Below are 20,392 nucleotides of genomic sequence, written 5' to 3' on the forward strand. Positions count from 1 at the left end.
CTACTTGTGGCAACATAGTTGTACGGACTCAAAAGCAAACTAGTGGAAACCTGACACGTGGCGCCAGAAAAAGAGAATCACGTCAACTTCAAAGAAAGTTTTTTCGATTTTTACACTTCAGTCCATATTTATCCCGTGCTTACAGTTGACTCCCTCTTCCCAAAAATTCATTTCCAGCAAAAGTAAACCCACTCCTAGGGGTGGGAATCGGTCCGGGAAACGAACACTAACTCAACCGGTCCGGGCGGAACGGACACGAGTCCTAAGTGTCCACTCGGACATCCGGACAAAGCGGGCGGACATTTCGGATTTTTCTCCAACAAAGTGCCCGTCCGTGACCGTTTTGATAGTCGGCCAAACCGGGTATCGGTCGGGCGACCACCGGTCACTAATGAACAAATAAAGAGACTTTTATTCGAAATTAAAAATGTTTAGTCGCTAAATACAACTTTCTAAAACTCTCACTTTACAATTCTAAAAAGTAAATGAATTCAAAATCGCAAGATAAGCATTGAGATTTCTCATGGATTATGATCGGTTTCTATGTTTCTCTTATTGATTACGATCGGTTTATTGTGGATTTTCGAGTTATTGATGAGATACTGAGATTTTGGAGGAGATAAAGACTAGAGAAGTAGAACAACTAAGACAAGATTAAGAAAAGTGATTTCTAGGATTATTTATTTTTACTCTTGAAATCTAATGGTTGTAGCTAACTCTACAAATCTAAAGGCTTAAAATCAATCATATAGGCGGGCAGGTATAACGGGTAGGATAAACGGACGGGTGTGGACGGGTTCGGTCGGGCGGACGATATAAGCGGGCGGACTCGGTCGGACCACCGGGTAAAGACCTATGCCCGCGTCCGTCCGCTAAAGATCTTTCGGTCGGGCGGGTACGGACCGATTCGGGCATCGGACGGTCACGGTCCCTTCGGACTCGGACGGTCGTGGGCGGGTTCCGGGTTTTCGGGCCAAAATCCCACCCCTACCCACTCCTAACTGGTCTCGGCCTCTCTCTCTCTCTCTTCATCCTCCTTGACACTTTTGAGTCTTGTTTGATAAAATAAGTGCAATTTAAAACAACGTTTGTTTCTAATGATATAATCTATCTTTACTTCTATAGTATATGATGTTTAATTTCGAGTATGTTGAAGAGCTTTGGAATTTTTCACAACCTACGTAGTAAACACAGGGCCGGCCCTGACCCAAAGCGAGCAAAGCCTCGCTTTGGGCCACCAATTGTAAGGGGCCTCCCAAGAAGAAATCTAATACTAACGTAATCCGGCTAGGTGCCTAAAGAATAGTTGCTCGCTTTGGGCCACCAATTGTAAGGGGCCTCCCAAGAAGAAATCTAATACGAACGTAATCCAGCTAGGTGCCTAAAGAATAGCTAAGGAGAACTGGTGGCGAGCAATAAAGGGTTGCGCCCCTATGCCATCTATCTACTCATTAACAAGAGGGCCCAATCAAAAGAGAAAAGTGACCCCACTTTTAGTGGTGGGCCCAATCTTAAAAACAAAACTGGACAAGAAGTGGACCCTTTCTTATATAGTTCTCTCAAGCTCTCTCTCTCTCTTTCTCCAATATCTTTCTTATACGTATGAACCCCACACCTATGTCAGTCTCTATAAACTCCAAAGGTCTCTCATACTCTCCCATTTTCTTCACTATATGTATACACCCCCACATCTCTCTCCCTATACATCTCACATATCTCTCATACTCTCTGCGTGTGTACACAGATCTTTTAATTAATATCTCTGTCCATCCTTCTTTAGTCTCTCTCTCCCTCTTTGGTATATATAAACAGATAAACAAGTGTATATGTCTTTCTCTAAGTATTATTATTACTACTGATCGTGACATAAATAACATCTTATTTTTGTTCTTCACATAATTACCATATCTAATAGATAAAATATATTGCCTATTGAGAATGATATCAACCGTCGCTAGTGATTTTACATTTAAAATGTGAGAGGAAAAACATTGCAGTAATATAAATCATAAGGTTAGCTCTTTTTGTCATTTAAATTTGACGAAATTATCTACGTTGATAAAATTTATAGCTCCCACACTCACTAGTTCTATCCATAAAGATGGAATTTAGTTTCAAAATGAATTTGTTCAAATCTCATCACCAATGTCTTCATATTGTATCATAAAATTTCAAACATAATCAAAATGTTAGATAAAGTAAGTGTTTTGTACATCGTTGTAAATTAAGTTAACATAGAGAGTTTGCAAAATTAAAAGTTCTTCTATATTGTTGTATATGTGTATTCCAACGTGTTGTAGTCAGCTATAAATAATGGGGATTTGTTTCACATTACCCTAAAACTCACTTTTATTGGGTATGATTCTTTCGGTTTCATCGACCGTGGTAATAAGCTTGTCATTCGTTATATATTGACATGTATACATATACATATATATGGATAGTTAAGCATACTATGTATAGGGGCCACAACTGACCAACTCGCTTCGGGCCACATAATTGTCAGGGCCGGCCCTGTAAACAAAATGAAATAACATACCATAACACTATAATGTAAAATATGTAATAAACTAATTGATCTGCCGATGAACTAAACAGGATCATTGTTATTGATGCTAAAATTCCAATTGAATTTTATGCTAAGACTCAATCAACATTATGGCCCCTACTTACAAAACGAATGACTTGTGTCACAGTTTTGACCAAACTCATTACGCAAATTATCTCGCTTGTATAGTTTTATAATTATAACTATTATTATTGAGTATTAGTTTAGGAAAAGGTGAAAATTTGCAAATATCAAAATTGTCTAATTTTGTGTGTAATAGTTTACAAACTTAAGAGAAATTATGAAAATTTTATGTTATGATTTTCATATTATCTTTCAAGATGCTGCAAGAAAATCACAAGATTGTGTTAATATTAGATGAACCAAAAATAAGGGAAATTAATTTTTTTGTACCAATGATTTGAAATATGGTTAAATTGATCAAGTTAGGTAAAAGTGTTTTCTATTTTGTTGATACCAAAAAAAATTTATCATGTAACTCCGAGTCTAGCCAAAAGTCGATCTTCTTTAGATTCAACTACTAGTTTAATATCTGAATTATTTAGATATTCAGAGTCGTACGAATTATGTACGCGAAACCGCACAATTTAACTAGAAAATGTTTGATTGGATATTCATTTTTAACATTTTTAATAGGGTCCATGATGTTTTGGTTTGTGTACCCAAATGTTTATGATCCAAGTTAAAGAAATATAAGGGTTGGTTCAAGAATCTAAGTTGATACTGGCCCCAAATTGACAGGGTCGTGGCTTTGGGGAATAAAGAAAATTCTCCGGGGAATAAATACTAAAGGAGCATATTTACATTTTAGACCGAAAATTTACAAAGTTGTATCTTCCCCCCTAATCTTCATCTTCCACTAAGTTTATCTTCTTCTTCTTCTCTCTAAAAACCCTAATCCAAAAAACCTAATAGTAGTACTACAAATCAGAATCCGGAATAAATCAAGAGAAGAAGATTGAGGAATTTAAAGACCAACGGGGTTCTTCTTCCATCAAATTCGTGTTGGAATGGATACTAAATCATTGTCAATCAACTCACCCAATTTTGATATAACATTACTTTGTAGGTTTCAAACTAATTGGATTTTTGAAGGTGTATGAATATTACTTCTAAAACTCAATTAGTAACCCTAATCCCTCAATCTTAATCTCTTGATTTATTAAGAATTTTGATTTGTAGTACTATTATTGAGTTTCTTGGATTAGGGTTTTTAGAGAGAAGAAGAAGATAAACTTAATGAAAGATGAAGATGAAGATTAGGGGGCAAGATACAACTTTGTAAATTTTTGGGTTAAAAGTAAATATGCTCCCTTAGACTTTATTCCCCGGAGAATTTTCTTTATTCCCCAAAGCCGTGGCCATTGACAGATAGTAAGAAAAGGGAGAGAGAGGGAGACCAGCTAGGAGTGGGGGTTTACTTTTGGTACAAATGAAGTTTTTGGGTGGAAGGACTCAACTGTAAACACGGGACAAATATGGACTGAAGTGTAAAACTCGAAACAGCTTTCTTTGAATTTCAGGTGATTTTCTTTTCCTGTCGCCACGTGTCAGGTTCTCATTAGTTCGCTTTTGAGTCGCTACAACTATGTCGCTCCAAATAGCATTTCTCTTTTGGTTAAAACTAACAGAAATGCTGCAGGAAGAGAATTGGTAAAGCGAAGGGAAAAGCGAACTAATAGCACGACGACACCTGGCAAAGCAAATTTGAATCACGTGATTTGAGATAGTACCGAATTTACACTTGAGTCCCCAATTATCCCGCGTTTATCATTAGACCCTTCCTCTCAATTATGATCTGGACCGTTGAGGATACCAACGGTCCAGATCATATGGAAATATAATACCCAGATTTCAGCCCAAATGGAGTTGTACAACACGGCTTCTCTCCATTTTTGGGGATCTATGAAAAGTGCTCCTTCACTCTCTCACTAAAAAATTAGGCATTTCAATCTTCTCACTTAATATTCTACCAATTCTAAGAGGTTTGACATTTGATTCTCCACCTCTAAAGATTTATTTACTTCTGATTTTTGGTATAGAAACTATGAGATAAAACTTAGGATTTTTATTTTATTACTACTCATAAAACATAACTTATAGATAGATTGTCCATCTTTTTTCCAAATAATTAGGCTAATATCTAGTTTTAGTTTGGCAATATCTACTTTTAGTTTGATAATATCTAGGTTTTACCTTAGATTATTCTCCTTTGGTGAAGATATTACGAGGTAAAAATTTAGGGTTTTTTTTACTACTACTCATGAAACCTACATTATAAATAGATTGCTCACTTTTTGTTCAAATAATTAGGTCAATATCTACATTATGGATAAATTGCTCACTTCATAACCTGATTATAAGCTCCCCAGGTTCCCAATGCATACTAGTCAGATGTTAAACAACTCACAACACAATTCACATTCATAGACTTTCTCCAATATTCTAAGTTTAATCTTCACCATGATCGGTAAACACATAACATGAATTAGGATATAGTGTTAACGAAAATGATAAAAAAAGGGGCATTCCGAGAATCGAACTCGGGACCTCTCGCATCCATGTCTGCATTCTAATATAAAATCATCTCCAAGCACAAACTCAGTATGTTGTTACACCAAACCTAGATATGAAGTTTCTTTTTTCCAATGATATGTCTTCAATTTCAATAAAGAAAGCGTTTCAACCTAAAACAATTTAATGTTAATCAAATATCATCAAAACAAATAGGGGCATTCCGAGAGTTGGACTCGGACCTCTCGCCCCCTAAGCGAGAATCATACCACTAGACCAAATGCCCATTCGTTGTTCAAAAACAAAATACTTCACTTTCGTATATAAGTCTGTTGATCCTTTCTTTTATTAAATTACGAGTCGTTTAAAATCTAAAATTCATTTTAAATTTTATCAAGCACAAGCATGTTAAATTTTTTTCGATCTTAAATATGCTTCAAAGGGAGATATGAATATGAAGCAGCATGGAAATTCATTCTATAGCTAATAGACAAATTAGAAGGCATCTCAACAAATGAAAAATGCATCATAGATGTCACTGGTAACTACATAATTGGACTTGGGAATGACTAATCTGCACGGACCCGGGAGTAGTCGGAGCCTAGCTCAGAGATCTCGGTTAACATACAAAGAATGTTACAAATTAGTGCATGAACTTAATAGAACACAAAATATATCCTAAATGCACTAAAAGCTATCAATGAGATGTTCCACTTACAGGTCCAACAACGTCAGAAACATGAGACTGTGGTTCCTGAAGCAGCTCCAAGATAGAGAACCCGTGCTCCAGGTACCTGAGAAACAAAACTTTTGTTAAAAAATGGTAAAAGTGCAGGTGGAAAAAGATGCCATCAGATATTAGAGATGAAATAGTCAAGTTAGTGCAACAGAGCGAAAGAGAGAACAATAAGGGAGACAATGAGAGTGGCAGCACTCACAATCCAGACATTGTCAACACCACCAAGAATAGCAGCAGCAAGCTTTGATCTGAAGGGATTCCAAACCCTGTATTCCTCCTTTGTTCCATCTTCATTCTGATATTAAAATACAATAACTTGTAAGCAATAATAGTTATCACAAAGCGAATAAATCATTAGATAACTAAATTAAAAAGATTAGCCAACTAATCAGAAAAAAAAAACAGTGGGTTTCTTCATATCTAAAACCTAACATTTCCATACAAACAAAAGGAAAACAGAGTAAAAACAGAACATCATAGATCATAAATATATAATTTCAAAAGATTGATGGCATAAAATAGCTCAAATCCAATGATATATGAACAACTGAACTAGTTTGAGTGGTTAAACCCTAAATCTAAAAACAAATAAATACTATTAACAAATGAATACAAAATTTTCAACTTAAAAATTGAACCTTTAAGAAATGGGTAGTCATACCTAATACACATGACACACACACACACACAAGTCCCTTGCCCAACTACTTAGTAGTACCACCATCATATGAGGTGGACGGTTTTGTTAGGCAGAATCAAGTAAAAAATTTGTGGCACAAGATTGAATCAATTAGCATAACAAAACCAGAGGTGGCCCTGAGCCAAAGCGAACAAAGCGTCGTTTCAGGCCACCGACTTTTAGGGGCCACCGAGACATTAATTTTTGTAAGAAATATATAACAAGTCCAATTCTCTAAGAAAATTATAAGGGCCCCATTTAAAAAATATTAAGTAAAAAGGGCCGCCAAATTTGATGATCTTTAAATGAACGATGGGCCCAACAGTTTGTTTGATTTATGGGAAAGTAGAGTAGATAGTGTTGATTCAAAAACTAGTGGAGACAAGTGATGATTACGAGAAGCTTAATCCATTTAAAAAATGTGAAGTAAAAAGGGACACCAAGACATTAGGTTTCAAGCTCCACAATTACGAGAAGCTTTAGAAGAATTGGTGGAGACAAGTGATGATTCAAAAACAGTTTATGGTGCCGAAGATATATTAAAACAAAACTTGAAAAATTTTGAATTCCTTTTGAGCATGGTTATTTGGCATAATATGTTGTTTGAGGTAAACTCTGTTAGCAAAACACTTCAAACTGAAGATGTAGATATTGATGTTGCATTAGAGAAATTGAATGGACTCATTCGTTATCTTGAAGATTATAGAGAAGTGAGATTTGAAGAAGGCATGGTTGAAGCTAAAGAGATTTCCATTAAAATGGGAGTTGAAACAACATTTTGGGAAAAACATATTATTCGAAGAAAGAAACAGTTTGACGAGAACGCGTGTGAAGATCCACTAATGTCACCTGAAGAAGTATTTAGAGTTAATTATTACATATGCATATTAGATCAGACTCTTTCTTCATTTACGAGCAGATTCGAGCAAACTAGAAATACAACGAAATATTTAGTTTTCTGTTTGAGTTAAAAAAGTCAAACTCACAAGATGATGGTGATTTGAGATATTCATGTGTTTGCCTTGAAACCTTTTTCAAGCATAATGAGTCATATGACATAGACGGACTAGACTTATTTTCTGAACTAAAAGTGTTGAAGCGTCTTTTACCAAATGAGATCAAAAGACCAACTGAAGTGCTAGATTTTTTGAAAGATATGAAAGGTTGTTAACTGAACACATGGATTTCTTATAGAATTATGTTAACCATACCAGTTATTGTTTCCTCTGCAGAAAGAAGTTTTTCTAAGTTGAAGTTGATTAAGTCTTATATTCGACCTACTATGTTAGAAGAAAGGTTAAACGAGTTAGCTATATTATTTATTGAGAAGGATGTGGTTGACGTCTTAATTATTCGACGATTATTAGCGACTTTGCATCGAAAAATTTAAGAAGAACAAAATTTCAGTGATTGTAATTATCGAAAAAAATTATTTTGTTATATAAATATGATGAAAATATTTTGCGGTACTTATTGTTTCCATGTAAATACATTTATACGTTTTACAATTTGATAGAAAGGGCCACATTTTCAGACCTCGCTTCGGGTCACCGAAAAGTCAGGGCCGCCCCTGAACAAAACTAATAAAATTAGCCAACCAAAACTAAATTGAATCAATTTAATATCAGATCTCAACATAAGTAATAGAATGATATAGTAATGGAGTGGAAATGGTACTCAACACAAGATTAAAGTAGTCATTTTTCACCATTGAAAAAACCCTAAATTTTTTACCTCCTCAAATCTTCTGAAATTAATGGAGATATTGCAACCCAAAACAACTCCATATTTCGTCGAAGAGAGGGAACATAAAATCGCCTTAAATTCTTGAGTATTCGAATCCATTAAGTATTTTGGGTTCGAGTATTTTTAGAGAGAGAGAGAAAAGGAGATGTCACTGGTTGAGAGATAGGAGAAAAGGCGAGACCTTTGGGCTGAAATCTGGGTATTATATTTCCATATGATCCTCAACGGTCCGGATCATAATTGAGAGGAAGGATCTAATGCTAAACGCGGGATAATTGAGGACCCAAGTGTAAATTAGGTACAAACTCCAGAAAATCACGTGATTCAAATTTGCTTTTCCAGCTGTCGTCGTGCTACTAGTTCGCTTTTCCCTTCGCTTTACCAATTCGCTTCATACAACATTTCTGTAAAACTAACAAACTATTAATAGAGGGCATAAATGTCAAAATTTCATTTCAGATCTAATAATTCAGATTTAGAAATCTAATTAGACCCGATTCAGAGTTTGAAATAATTGTGTAATATCTGACTTGTTTCAATCACTGAGTCGAGCTATTTGAGTCGAGACATGCAATAAGCCAGGGATAATATCCCATTATTAGCTTGAAAATGAATATTGAGCAGCTGACAGAATATCTCAAACCAAGGCGACTCAGATGAGTCAAAATCAACCATCTGAGTGATCCAGATTCAGACAGACAAAATAACAAACACTGCCTTAATATACGTGTGTGAAGTACGTGTGCGAAGTACGTGTGCGATTTTGTCTTTGTTATGCCCGGACTCCCTTAGTTAAAATTAAAATGGACACACCTGCATCTCCTGGTTTATTCATTGGTTACCCTCATGGACAAAAAGGTTACCATATCTTCGTATTTCATCCCGTCGCGTTTATATTTCTCGTGATGTCACCTTCCACAAATAAATCTTTCCAGGGTGCCATCTCTCTTCTCCTACTACATCCCACGTCCCTCATCAACCATTTGTTTCAATTCCGGACAATGGGTCTTTCAAATATTTTCCCACCTCACCTTCCGCCACTCTCACTGGCCCATCGTCCTCATCCGGTTCTACTTCTAATTGTGTGGTGCTTACAACACCTTCATCACCAGGCCCAATCGCGGGCCTTGGTTCTGTTCCTACAAACCTCGCGGTGCCTATAGCGCCAATTCCCTCCACTTCAAACGTTTCTTCGTCCTCTATTCCTGCTGACGTCATGCCTGGACAGGAACAACTACAGTGTGGCGGCAGTCGTCCCCTTCATGACGTTTCACCATCTCTTGCCAATCCGATGTCTCGGCCACTACGATCTCACCATCCTCCCTCCATATCTCAAAGATTATATATTTTCCACTCAATCGTCGATATCGTATCCTCTTGAGAATTACTCTTCCATTAATTCTTTTTTGGCTCCTCACCAAGTTTTCTTATCTTCTGTTCTCTCCACTTCTGAGCCGACATCTTTCTCTCAAGCCATGAAGTTTCCCCACATGTGTGAAGCTATGGCAAAAGAAATCACTGCATTAGAATCTAACAACACATGGTCAGTTGTTTCACTTCCTCCTGGCAAACGTCCCATTGGTTGCAAATTGGTCTAGAAAGTCAAATTCAAGTCAAACGGGTCTATTGAACGTTATAAAGCTAGACTCGTCGCCTAAGGTTATACCCAAATAGAGGGCTTGGATTATCATGACACCTTTGCTCCGGTCGCTAAATCAGTAACCGTCTGAGTCCTACTTTCTATTGCGACCATCAAAATTGGTCTCTGCACCACCTTGATGTCAAGAACGCTTTTTTTACAAGGTAATCTCAATGAGGAGGTTTTCATGAAACTTCCACTGGGATTTTACAATAAGGGGGAGTCTTGTGTTTGTCATTTAAACAAATCACTCTACGGCCTTAAACAAGCTTCACGTTAATGGTTCTCGAAGTTTTCCTCTGTTCTCATTTCCAAAGGTTTCTTACAATCTAAATCCGGTTATTCACTTTTTACTTTCAACTCAGGATCCACTTCCATTTACGTTCTTGTATATGTTGATGACATAATCATCAATGGAAATAATGATTTTGCTATTATGTTTAAGAAATTACTTGACCAAACATTCTCTCTCAAAGATCTTGGTCGTCTTCAATACTTTCTCGATATTGAGATTTCACGATCCTCTAAAGGCATATTATCATGCCAGCGGAAATATGGCCCTAGATATTATCAAGAATTATGGTTTAACTGCATCTAAACCATCCGCCTTTCCAATGGAACAGAAGCTGCATCTCAGTCCTTCCAATGGTAATCTCTTACCTGATCCCACCATTTATCGTCGCCTCACAAGCCGTCTTTTATACCTCACTGTTACAGTCCTGACATCACTTATTCGATCAATAACTCGGTAAATTTATGCAATATCCTAGTCAAGTTCATCTCGATGCTGCCCCTCGCATCCTTCGTTATCTCAAAGGCTCCCTTGATAAGGGTCTTTTTCTCACTACAAGAAAAATTACGTCTAGCGACCAAAATTTTAGCGAGGATATCAATTTCGCCAGTAAAAATGAGATTTGGTAACAAAGTGACCAATTACTGCAAATAATATTTTTAGCAACCATTTCAAACTTTCGTTGCTATGGTTGTCGCTAAAATTAAGATGCATTTATGACCAAGTGGTTCGTCGCAAAAAATATTTTTGGTAACCAAATAAAAATTGCTGCCAATAATATATTCTGCACAAAATTTAATTTTATTCATAAATAATAACAATTGCAGCTATATCATTTGGTTGGTGAAAAAATATTTCCCGTGTATTAGTTTTCTGAAAGCGAAATTATTTTGCCATAAGAGAAAACTAGTAGCAAAATCATGTCTATTAACAATAATAATTTTCATGACTAATTATTTTCTCTTGAAGAATATATTTTGTGACAAAAGATAATTAAAAAAAAGCTTGAGTCTGAAATATACTGTGTTACATTATAACTTTTGTTACATTACCTTCCTAGCACAAAACTAGAGTCTAAAAAAAAGGCCGCGGCTTTGGGGAATAAAGAAAATTCTCCGGGGAATAAAGATTTTTCTTAAAACTAGTCAAATAAGATTGACTTTTTATGTTTCTTTTTATTCCTAAGGGGCTTCTAATTTTAGAAGATGCTATAAAAAAGGCTCCTCCATCTCATCACCTCTCTCTGCCACCTAACCTTCTCGCCACCTCATCATCATCTTCTCCGGGAAGGTCGCCGGCCGGCCAATTTTCCGGCCGGCGACCTTCAAACATAAAAAAAAAAATATATATATTTTTTTTCCCTCTCCTCTTTCTCTCTCTAATTTTTTTTTTTTTTTTTTTTTTTAAACACTCTTCTCTCTCTCTCTCTAGATCTGGTGAACCAGATCTGGTTCACCAGATCTAGATGGTCTGTGAACAGACCTTGTTGAAGGTCTGTTCACAGACCATTATAGGTCTGCAAACAGACCTTCAACAAGGTCTGTTCGCAGACCTTTAATGGCCTGCGAACAGACCTTGTTGAAGGTCTGTTCGCAAGCCATTAGAGGTCTGCGAACAGACCTCAACAAGGTCTGTTCGCAGGCCATTAAAGGTCTGCGAACAGACCTTGTTGAGGTCTGTTCGCAGACCTCTAATGGCCTGCGAACAGACCTTCAACAAGGTCTGTTCGCAGATGGCCTGCGAACAGACCTTGTTGAAGGTCTGTTTGCAGACCTATAATGGTCTGTGAACAGACCTTCAACAAGGTCTGTTCACAGACCATCTAGATCTGGTGAACCAGATCTGGTTCACCAGATCTAGAGAGAGAGAGAGAAGAGTGTTTAAAAAAAAAAAAAAAAAAAAAAAATTAGAGAGAGAAAGAGGAGAGGGAAAAAAAATAATTTTTTTTTTTTTTTTTTTTTATGTTTGAAGGTCGCCGGCCGGCGACCTTCCCGGAGAAGATGATGATGATGAGGTGGCGAGAAGGTTAGGTGGCAGAGAGAGGTGATGAGATGGAGGAAAACTTTCAAAAAAATGTATTTTGTATTCCCGATAAAAATTTATTCCCCGGAGAATTTTTAAAAAAATCTGGATTCCCTTGAGAATTTATTCCCCGGAGAATTTTCTTTATTCCCCAAAGCCGCGGCAAAAAAAAAACTAGAGTTCGAAATTGATTTTGTTTTCTATTTTATAACTTTTGTTACTTTTACCTTCCTAGCACAAAATTATTGTCCTTCTAAACATTTTGGCAATATACTATGTTTTGATAAAAGAACACCCTTTGAATGAAGTTCTAATAAGGAAGACAAAATGCTTTATAATTAAGTTTGAATCATCTTAAGTTTTGAAATTTTGTTACCAAATATATCAAATCTCAAAAGGATTAAAAAAAGAAGACAAATTTCAGTAGTCTCTAAATGAAGGGTTTGGGGCTTTATAAGTATGAAATGTCACTCTTTTGTTGAGTTGATGCGCGAAATGTCATAACAATGTTATATGGGAAAATTCATTTAAAAACATACAAAAGTGAAATTGGTTGACGGGGACCAAAATTATAGACATGAAATTAGGCCTTCGGCTCAATTTTAGGATTTTTTTGGTTAAAAAGACATCTCTCTTTTTAAAGAGCTAGATCCCAAATAACTTTTCAAAATGTTCTTGGAGGACAATCTTGTAGGCACTCACATTTTTTAGGTCAGAAATACCCTTTGTTTAATGAAAAATACAAAAAAAAACAAATTTCTACTAAACTAGGAAGTTGTTTTCTACCAATGAAAAAATCAAACGAGCGTGGTGGATTGGACGATTTTTCTGAGTTGATTCTATAAAGTCGGAAACGATCTCCTGATTTTTTTTATCATCATAATATTTTAGGTTTTTGTAATTGGATCTCTTTAATTATTGTTTGAAGATGATTTTGAAGGTTTTGAGTTAGTTTTTTGTCAAGAATTCTGGAGAGAGAAATTAAGTTGCAATTTTCAAGTTTTCAATCTTTAGGATTGAAGTAATTTTGTTGCTATGTTAGTTATGATGTTTTGATGTTTTCCTCCGTTCTTATAGAACATGGGTTTTCGCAATCAAATAGCGACTACTCTCTTTTTACTTTCCGCTCGCACTCCACTCAAATTTTCGTTCTCGTCTATATAGACAACATAATCATCACAGGAAATAATGATCATGTTATTTCCCCAGTTGAAATTATTCCTTAATAATGCTTTCTCACTGAAAGATCTGGGCCGTCTACAATACTTCCTTGGTATCGAAGTATCTCGCTCATCACAAGGCATATTCCTATGTCAAAGGAAATATGCACTTGATATTCTGAAAGATTCTGGACTCACCGTTGCACGTCCTTCCGAATTCCCATGGAACAGAAACTCCGTCTCAGTCCCGCCGACGGCACACCATTGGCCGACCCGACGATCTACCGTCGTCTCATCGGCCGATTACTCTACTTAACGATCACACGGCCGGACATCACCTTTGCCGTTAATAACCTCAGTCAATTCATGCAAACACCTAGCCAAGTACACTTAGATGCCGCTCATCGCGTACTACGATACTTAAAAGGTACCCTTGATAAAGGAGTTTTCTTATCAGCAAACAGTTCTCTTCACATCACAGGATACTGTGACTCGGATTGGGTTGGTGATGTGACACGAAAATGTCACATTTGGAGAGCCTAACTTAGACTAATTAGTCCCTTTTCAAGTGCTAACAATAATATTTTATGTGTTTTTCATGCTAGGTACCTATTTTGGAGTTAAACATGTAAATTGGAATAAAGGAAACGAATTGTCACTATCATTTCATGTGTCGAAAACGAAAGAAAAAGACTTCAACCAAATCAAATGACAAGAAGAGTCAAAGACGAGTCCAACGGTGAAAACGGAAGTCCATTCCGAGTTCGGACGGGGAAGTTGTGAAAGAAAGAAGTCGAGGTTCGGTCTTAAAACAAAGATTCTATGAAGGCACCCCCCCTTGATTTCCAAGTGTAGATTAAAGCCTAAGTCTAAAACCCAAGAGCCTAGATATGAAGGAATAAAACCCAAGCCAAAAGAAGATGAAAGAAGGAAGAGATTTTGGAGGCACCCAATGGACCCAAGTTTGAGTCAAAGTCAAGGTTGACTAGGTCTAGGGTTTGAGTCAAATACACTATTCATCTTCTTCCTCATTTTCATCATTCAACATCCAAGAGAGGAGAGAGAAAAAGAGCTAGGGTTTGAGGGTTTGGAGTGTTCTTGGTTAGAGAGTTTGAGCTAGAGAGAGAGCAAGAGGAAGAAGGAGTAGCCGGCCTTACTTGGCCGGCCTAGCTTGGCCGGGCAAGCAAGGCCGGCACAACAAGCAGCTCGGGATGGCCATGGAAGCTGCTCTCGGGTTTCTTCACGGGAGCTGCTGTTCGGGCTTTATAGCCACTCGGGTAGCTTCTTCAACGCACGGGACAGCAAGCCTCGAGCATGGGACGCGCGCGCAGCAGCTACCGGCAAGGACGGCCGGACAGCAGCATATTCTCACGGGACTTCACGGGACGGCCGGACAGCAGCACGGGAGGGTGAGTAACCTGCTCGGGATGCTTCCAAGATGGCACGGGACAGCATCTATGGGCCGGATCTAAGCTTCCTTTGGCCGGAAATCTTGATTTTGGCCGGAAACCTAACTTTCTTTGATCGGATTTTCGTGGTGTTCCGGCAACTTTCTTGATTCAAAACCTTAGGGCTTTTACTCCCCATGTCTTGATCTATCTTCCCATGTAGTTTGATTTGATTTTGGGTAAGAAATCTATAGAGAGAGAAAGCTTGATGAAGCTTTAATGGAGTTTGGGTGAAAAATGGAGAAGATGATGGTGGTCGCTATGGGGAAATCTGATTTTTGCTCGGGGACACCCAAAGTTCACTATTAAAGGGAAATCCAGAAAATTGCTACGGGGAGATCGACTACACTTAGAGACTCAATTTTCTCGACGAACCTAGCCTCGAACCACATCGAAAAAGGGGGATTTCTCATCATCTTCTTTTCATTTATTATTCATTCAACATGTTTAGCTAAATCAAGTGTGTCGAATATATGGGATGAAATGTGATGAATTCGTGATTATGTTTAATATGATTTCATGTTTCGATTATGAATTGATGTTCATTTGATTCGATTATCGTTTTGATCGTATTTCATGTGTCTTGTCAAGCACTTCGCATAGTTAGGCGACTAGACGATACTTTCGACGACTCGGGATTAACCGATTTAGGACGTTTGTTTGACTACGTATGACCTCCGGATATACGTAGTCCTTATAGACACCACCTTAGGAGTCGAACATCGATTGTATTTGACACATTAAATCGGACAATACATAGTTGTAGATTATCATTATAGATTCCCGGACTTCGATACATGAACTCTCGTATTCGGATACTCTTGAAGCATGATTTGAATGTGATGATTGGCTTATTATTTGTTACATGTGAGTTTAATTGTCTTCGTCTAGTTTTATAAACTAGAAGCCTTGATCGTAATCGTCTATTGACACGAACTTTGACAATGCGTACTTAGTTTGATAATCGATGCTTAGTGACGTTTGATCGATTATACTTAGTTTGACGTATTATGCTTATTAGTGTCATACTTGTTCATTCTCAATTCATTAGATGGTGTGTGTAAGTTTGATAGTCGATGCTTAGTGACGTTTGATCGGTTATGCTTAGTTAGACACATGATGCTTAGGATTGTCAATGTGGGTGAAGTTAATTACACTTTCATGTGAATAGATACATAGTATTTTGTCATTGTCGATCTTGTGGATCGAAGTATCCGTCTCAATTAACTTTTACCCGAATCGAGTCTTACCGTCTCCCGACTCTTATTCCTCCGACTCTTCTCTCGAATCTCTCTCGCCCATTTACTTTGTTGTTTAGTTTAGTTTTACTTTTTTATTATCTTCTTGTTGCTTACTCAATCATAAACCTCCCACTTTTATCTTGTTCTTTCCTTTTTAGTCTAAGTTAGTGAGTGACTCGTAGACCGGTGGGCTAGACTCTCCCGATAACCGGACTACCAACCTATCCTTGGATCGACTCCGGTTTTACCGGTTACTACTTGATACCTCCGCTTGGGTGTGCAACCTTTTCGGGTGCATCAAGTTTTTGGCGCCGCTGCCGGGGATAGGTTTAGTAGTTAGGATAGCGTTAGTTGTTTTGTTCATTAGTTTAGTGTTAGTTGCTTCTTAGACGTCTTTATTTTATTTTGTACTTTCTTAATTTCATTTTCCTTTAGGTACCATTATAAGAAAAGAGCCAAAAGCGACATAAAGGCGAGGGAAAAGGAAGGAATCGAGCAGTTAAGAAGAAAGGCGAACGAAACGAGAGGAGCATTCGATAGTATCACATTCTATCTCTTCCTTTTTCACTTGTGTGTGATTGTTTAGTTCTTTAAGTGTTAGCTCCCATTTTGTAATTGTGTGTTAGTATCCTTGAACATTGTGAGATCATGGCAAGTTGGTCATTTGATGAGAATGACCTTATGCGAACCCTTTCCAACACTAGTCGACCATCTACAAGTCATCAGGACTACTCAAATTTATATAGGAATGTTACGACTAGTGATAGGAACAGGCGAGTTGAGTCTGACCGACCTAGGATGACCATGGGTGAATATCGACGGATGTATGGAGTCGGTCAGACTCGTCATGAACATGGTTTTAGGGATTATGAGCATGAGGGTAATCAACCCCGTAAGAGTCTTCGAGACTATCGACAAGAATTTGGGATGACCACACCTTCATGTATGAATTCGTCATTTGTTGAGGACCGTAGTGCTATTAGTATTGATCGACCACGTCGAAGTCTTCGTGACTATCGACAAGCATATATGAACGGTTCACTCACTGATGACAATTCTCGACTCGATGATTCCACTCAAAGAGTCGAGGCTAGGTATCTACATGAAGGTAGTGGAGAAAGGACCATGGAGACCATTAGCCCGGTTTGTGCTATTTGTGCGAGCTTAGACCACTTGACCGAGTATTGTCCCATGATCGGTATTTCGCGAGAGTCTTCGTCTAGTTATACTCATGTGCCTTATTACGAGGAGATGTCTGAAGGAACTCTCCAAGCATTGTTAGAGTATCAAACTAGATTCAATCGAGATATAAAAGAGATCACGGAATGGATTCTCAATATTGTTGGTAGAATTGAGTCAGAGCCTATCATCGACGAGGAAGGGGTTCGCGCACCCCAAACTCAAGAGGAGACTATGAATGATGGTGAGGGTAATACACCTAACTCTAGTCTTAAGTTAAATGTCGAAGAAGCTCTTGATAGACCCTTAGAGCATGAACTGACCGATGAACCTTATTGCTCAATCCCTCGACCATTGTCATCTTACCATAATCCGACTACATTAGATTTGAATGTTCAGGATGATAGCTCTACGAGCAAGTTTGGGGATCACACGATGTTGAACTTTCCAACTTTTACCACTTGTGATTATCTGGATGGATTATGTAGAATGGAAGGTGTTATGCCTAACTTTGAGGCTCCCGATGCCTTTAAGGATGTCGATAACATAGTAGTTGAAGAGATAGCGGATAGCTTGTTGGATTACTTACCTAAGGAACTTATGGACCTTGACTTGGTCCCCGAGCCTATTGCCTTACCCTTAGAGTCTAGTTCGACCTTCCACATGATCTCAGACTCGGTTGTTGACCCCTTATGGGACACTTCGGACGTCTTTCCTAGCGTGTCTAGGGACTTAGTGGATGTCTTATCTATTAAGCTTGAGTTTGATTATTTGCCTCGGACTGACCTCCTCCCATTTCCCTTATATGTCGACCCTTTTGACGACTTTTTAGTCGTCGCCCCTAGCATTTATGCGTACTTAGTGGACCGTGCATCCACTAAGTTTGGGGATGGTCTCTTTTCGCTTTTAGTCTCACGTGCACTTATATGCTTCGATATTATTGTGAGATTTTTAGCATTTGTATATAGTTTTCTTTGGGATGATCCCCAAATCTTCCGTTTGTTACTTTATGGTCGTTAGCTGACTAAGGTGGCCTTTGATGTTTGTGGGTAGCATCTCTGGAAACCCTCCGCGAGACATAACTCGTGCTCTTGTGTGAAAACAAGAGAATCAAAGGCTAATTGCATAGCGAAATGCAATCGAGTGATCCCGCGTGAGTGGTCATTTTATATGGTCTTGCTTTTTATGTGCTTCATTCTCATTATATTTTTGGATATTTTAGGAGCATTTCTTACTTGTTTTACTTCTAAGGCGTGGTTTGTTCCAAGTTTGGGGATGGCGTGAGCTAGGCATCAACTTGGAACCTCGTTATACATGAGTCTTGGTAGTATCATCTTTTATCTCCTTCGGTTATGGTAATATCTCTCCACTTTTCTCTTTAAATTGATGTGCCTCTTTATCATTTGGTGAGTGTATGCTTTGAACATTGAGGACAATGTTAGTTTTAAGTTTGGGGATGCGGGATATGACCATAACCAATGCATGACCATGGGTTTCAAAGACAAAAGGGTTCAAATTAGCTAGAATTTGAAAATTTTTGAACATTTTGAGTAGATTTGCATGTGATTATAGTGATAGTTTTAAGAATGTTGATGCATATGTATCGAGTTGATGGGTTTTGTGATTGCTAATGGTCTTTGCATGAAAGTCGAGTCTTTGAGTGTTTGTGTTATACTATGGGAGTAACATCTTAGTGAAGAAGAAACATCTCTAAGAGGCCTAGAGTAGTCATTAGTGGAGACTTAACCCATGTGAGAGCTCAAAGCCTAAATTGCCCTTCGAGTGTACTCTTCCGCGCTAACTCCGAGTAGAATGAAGAGCTACTCAACCTCGTACCTATTAAAAGAGCTCATTTGATCTCGTGTGCTCAACTTCCTTAGCCACTAGGAGTGACATTAGGATAGCGAATAAACCTTGCCCTTGTAGTCCATGAAACCCAATGAGATTGCCAACTAGAGGGAGGCGGATACTCCATTACCATCATCATCTTATATCCCGAGAATGAAGACATGAGAAGAAAGAAAGAAGAATGTCAAAGCAAGTATGAAATGAAAAAAAGTTGATTGCAAGAATATAGTATTGTGTTATGTTTGTTTTATGTGATTTTGTGTTATGAAAAAGAAAAAGTGATATAAAGAAAAAGAAAAACAAAAAAAAAAAAAAAAGTGAAAAAAAGAAGAAGAAAGAAAGACAAAAAGAAAAAAACTTAATGATGAATAAAGTTGTTTATGTTATGTTTGAGCATGTTAGCTCTTTTGTGTGAGTGATGTGATTGTATATATGTGTGTTTGTGTGTATGTTCATGAATAAGTATTCGAAGCAAGAAACGAATGTGGAAGTGCTTAAGAGGTTCTATCATGAAGAGTTCGACATTCTCGGGAATCCTCCATCGTCATCCATCTCTAGTATCCGTTAACCTTTAGAAGGCATTCTTAGAGGGTAGAATGGGTGAGAAGGGCGAGTGAGCTTCCCCACTCTATTTAGTGGCTAATTCCTTTTCGAAGATCATTCGTTCCAAAATGTTGTCCTCACCCCTTTTTATGTGTTGAGTCCATGTTAGTGATCACACTCACACATACGAGCGAACCATTCTTGAGTGATTTCATATTTGGAGTGTATGTCCGTGAGGCCGAAGTCGAGGCGAAATGTACTAACTTAGGAATCAAGGCGTTGTGGCTTCGGAACATAGATGTTGCTCATTATGGTATGACACTTGCATTTTAGGGTAAGATCATTAGTGAAGGGGCCTTTAGCTTTTACAAGAACTTATTTACTTGATTCATTATGTGTTGACATGTTTAAACCCTTTACTATGTGAACTATGCTTATCTACGATTTGGATGTTGGACCCTTGTGTCTCATGAGATTCGATGTTTGTGGGTATCATCTATGGAAACCCTCACGAGACGACACTCGTCCTCTAGGGGCAACCTAGGGGTTTAACGGCTTGTTGCATACGCTAAATGCAACCGGGATGCCTCCGAAAGTGAGTTAGGCTTTTATTTTGTTTTACTTGCTCGAGGACTAGCAATGTTTAAGTTTGGGGATCTTGATGTGACACGAAAATGTCACATTTGGAGAGCCTAACTTAGACTAATTAGTCCCTTTTCAAGTGCTAACAATAATATTTTATGTGTTTTTCATGCTAGGTACCTATTTTGGAG

At 37.8% G+C, this 20,392-nt stretch overlaps 2 protein-coding genes across 2 annotated transcripts in view; both read left to right on the forward strand.

Moving 5' to 3' along the window:
- Positions 1–19,354, forward strand: part of LOC147536729 (uncharacterized) — a 36,772-nt gene extending 17,418 nt beyond the window's left edge. Inside the window, exon 3 of the mRNA XM_086640775.1 lies at positions 16,377–19,354. Coding sequence (XP_086496901.1) covers positions 16,698–18,248 — 1,551 coding nt within the window. The 5' untranslated portion in view covers positions 16,377–16,697 and the 3' untranslated portion in view covers positions 18,249–19,354. The remainder of the gene's footprint in view (positions 1–16,376) is intronic.
- LOC147536730 (uncharacterized) overlaps positions 1–19,354 on the forward strand; it is a 36,346-nt gene extending 16,992 nt beyond the window's left edge. The window contains exon 2 of the mRNA XM_086640774.1: positions 18,640–19,354. The gene's annotated coding sequence lies outside the window, so the exon portion shown is untranslated. The remainder of the gene's footprint in view (positions 1–18,639) is intronic.
- Positions 19,355–20,392: the final 1,038 nt, after the last annotated feature.

Source organism: Eschscholzia californica, unplaced genomic scaffold (assembly GCF_041429995.1).
Source record: "Eschscholzia californica isolate CP2 unplaced genomic scaffold, dmEscCali1.0.p SCAF_5, whole genome shotgun sequence".
Taxonomy (NCBI): Eukaryota; Viridiplantae; Streptophyta; class Magnoliopsida; order Ranunculales; family Papaveraceae; genus Eschscholzia; species Eschscholzia californica.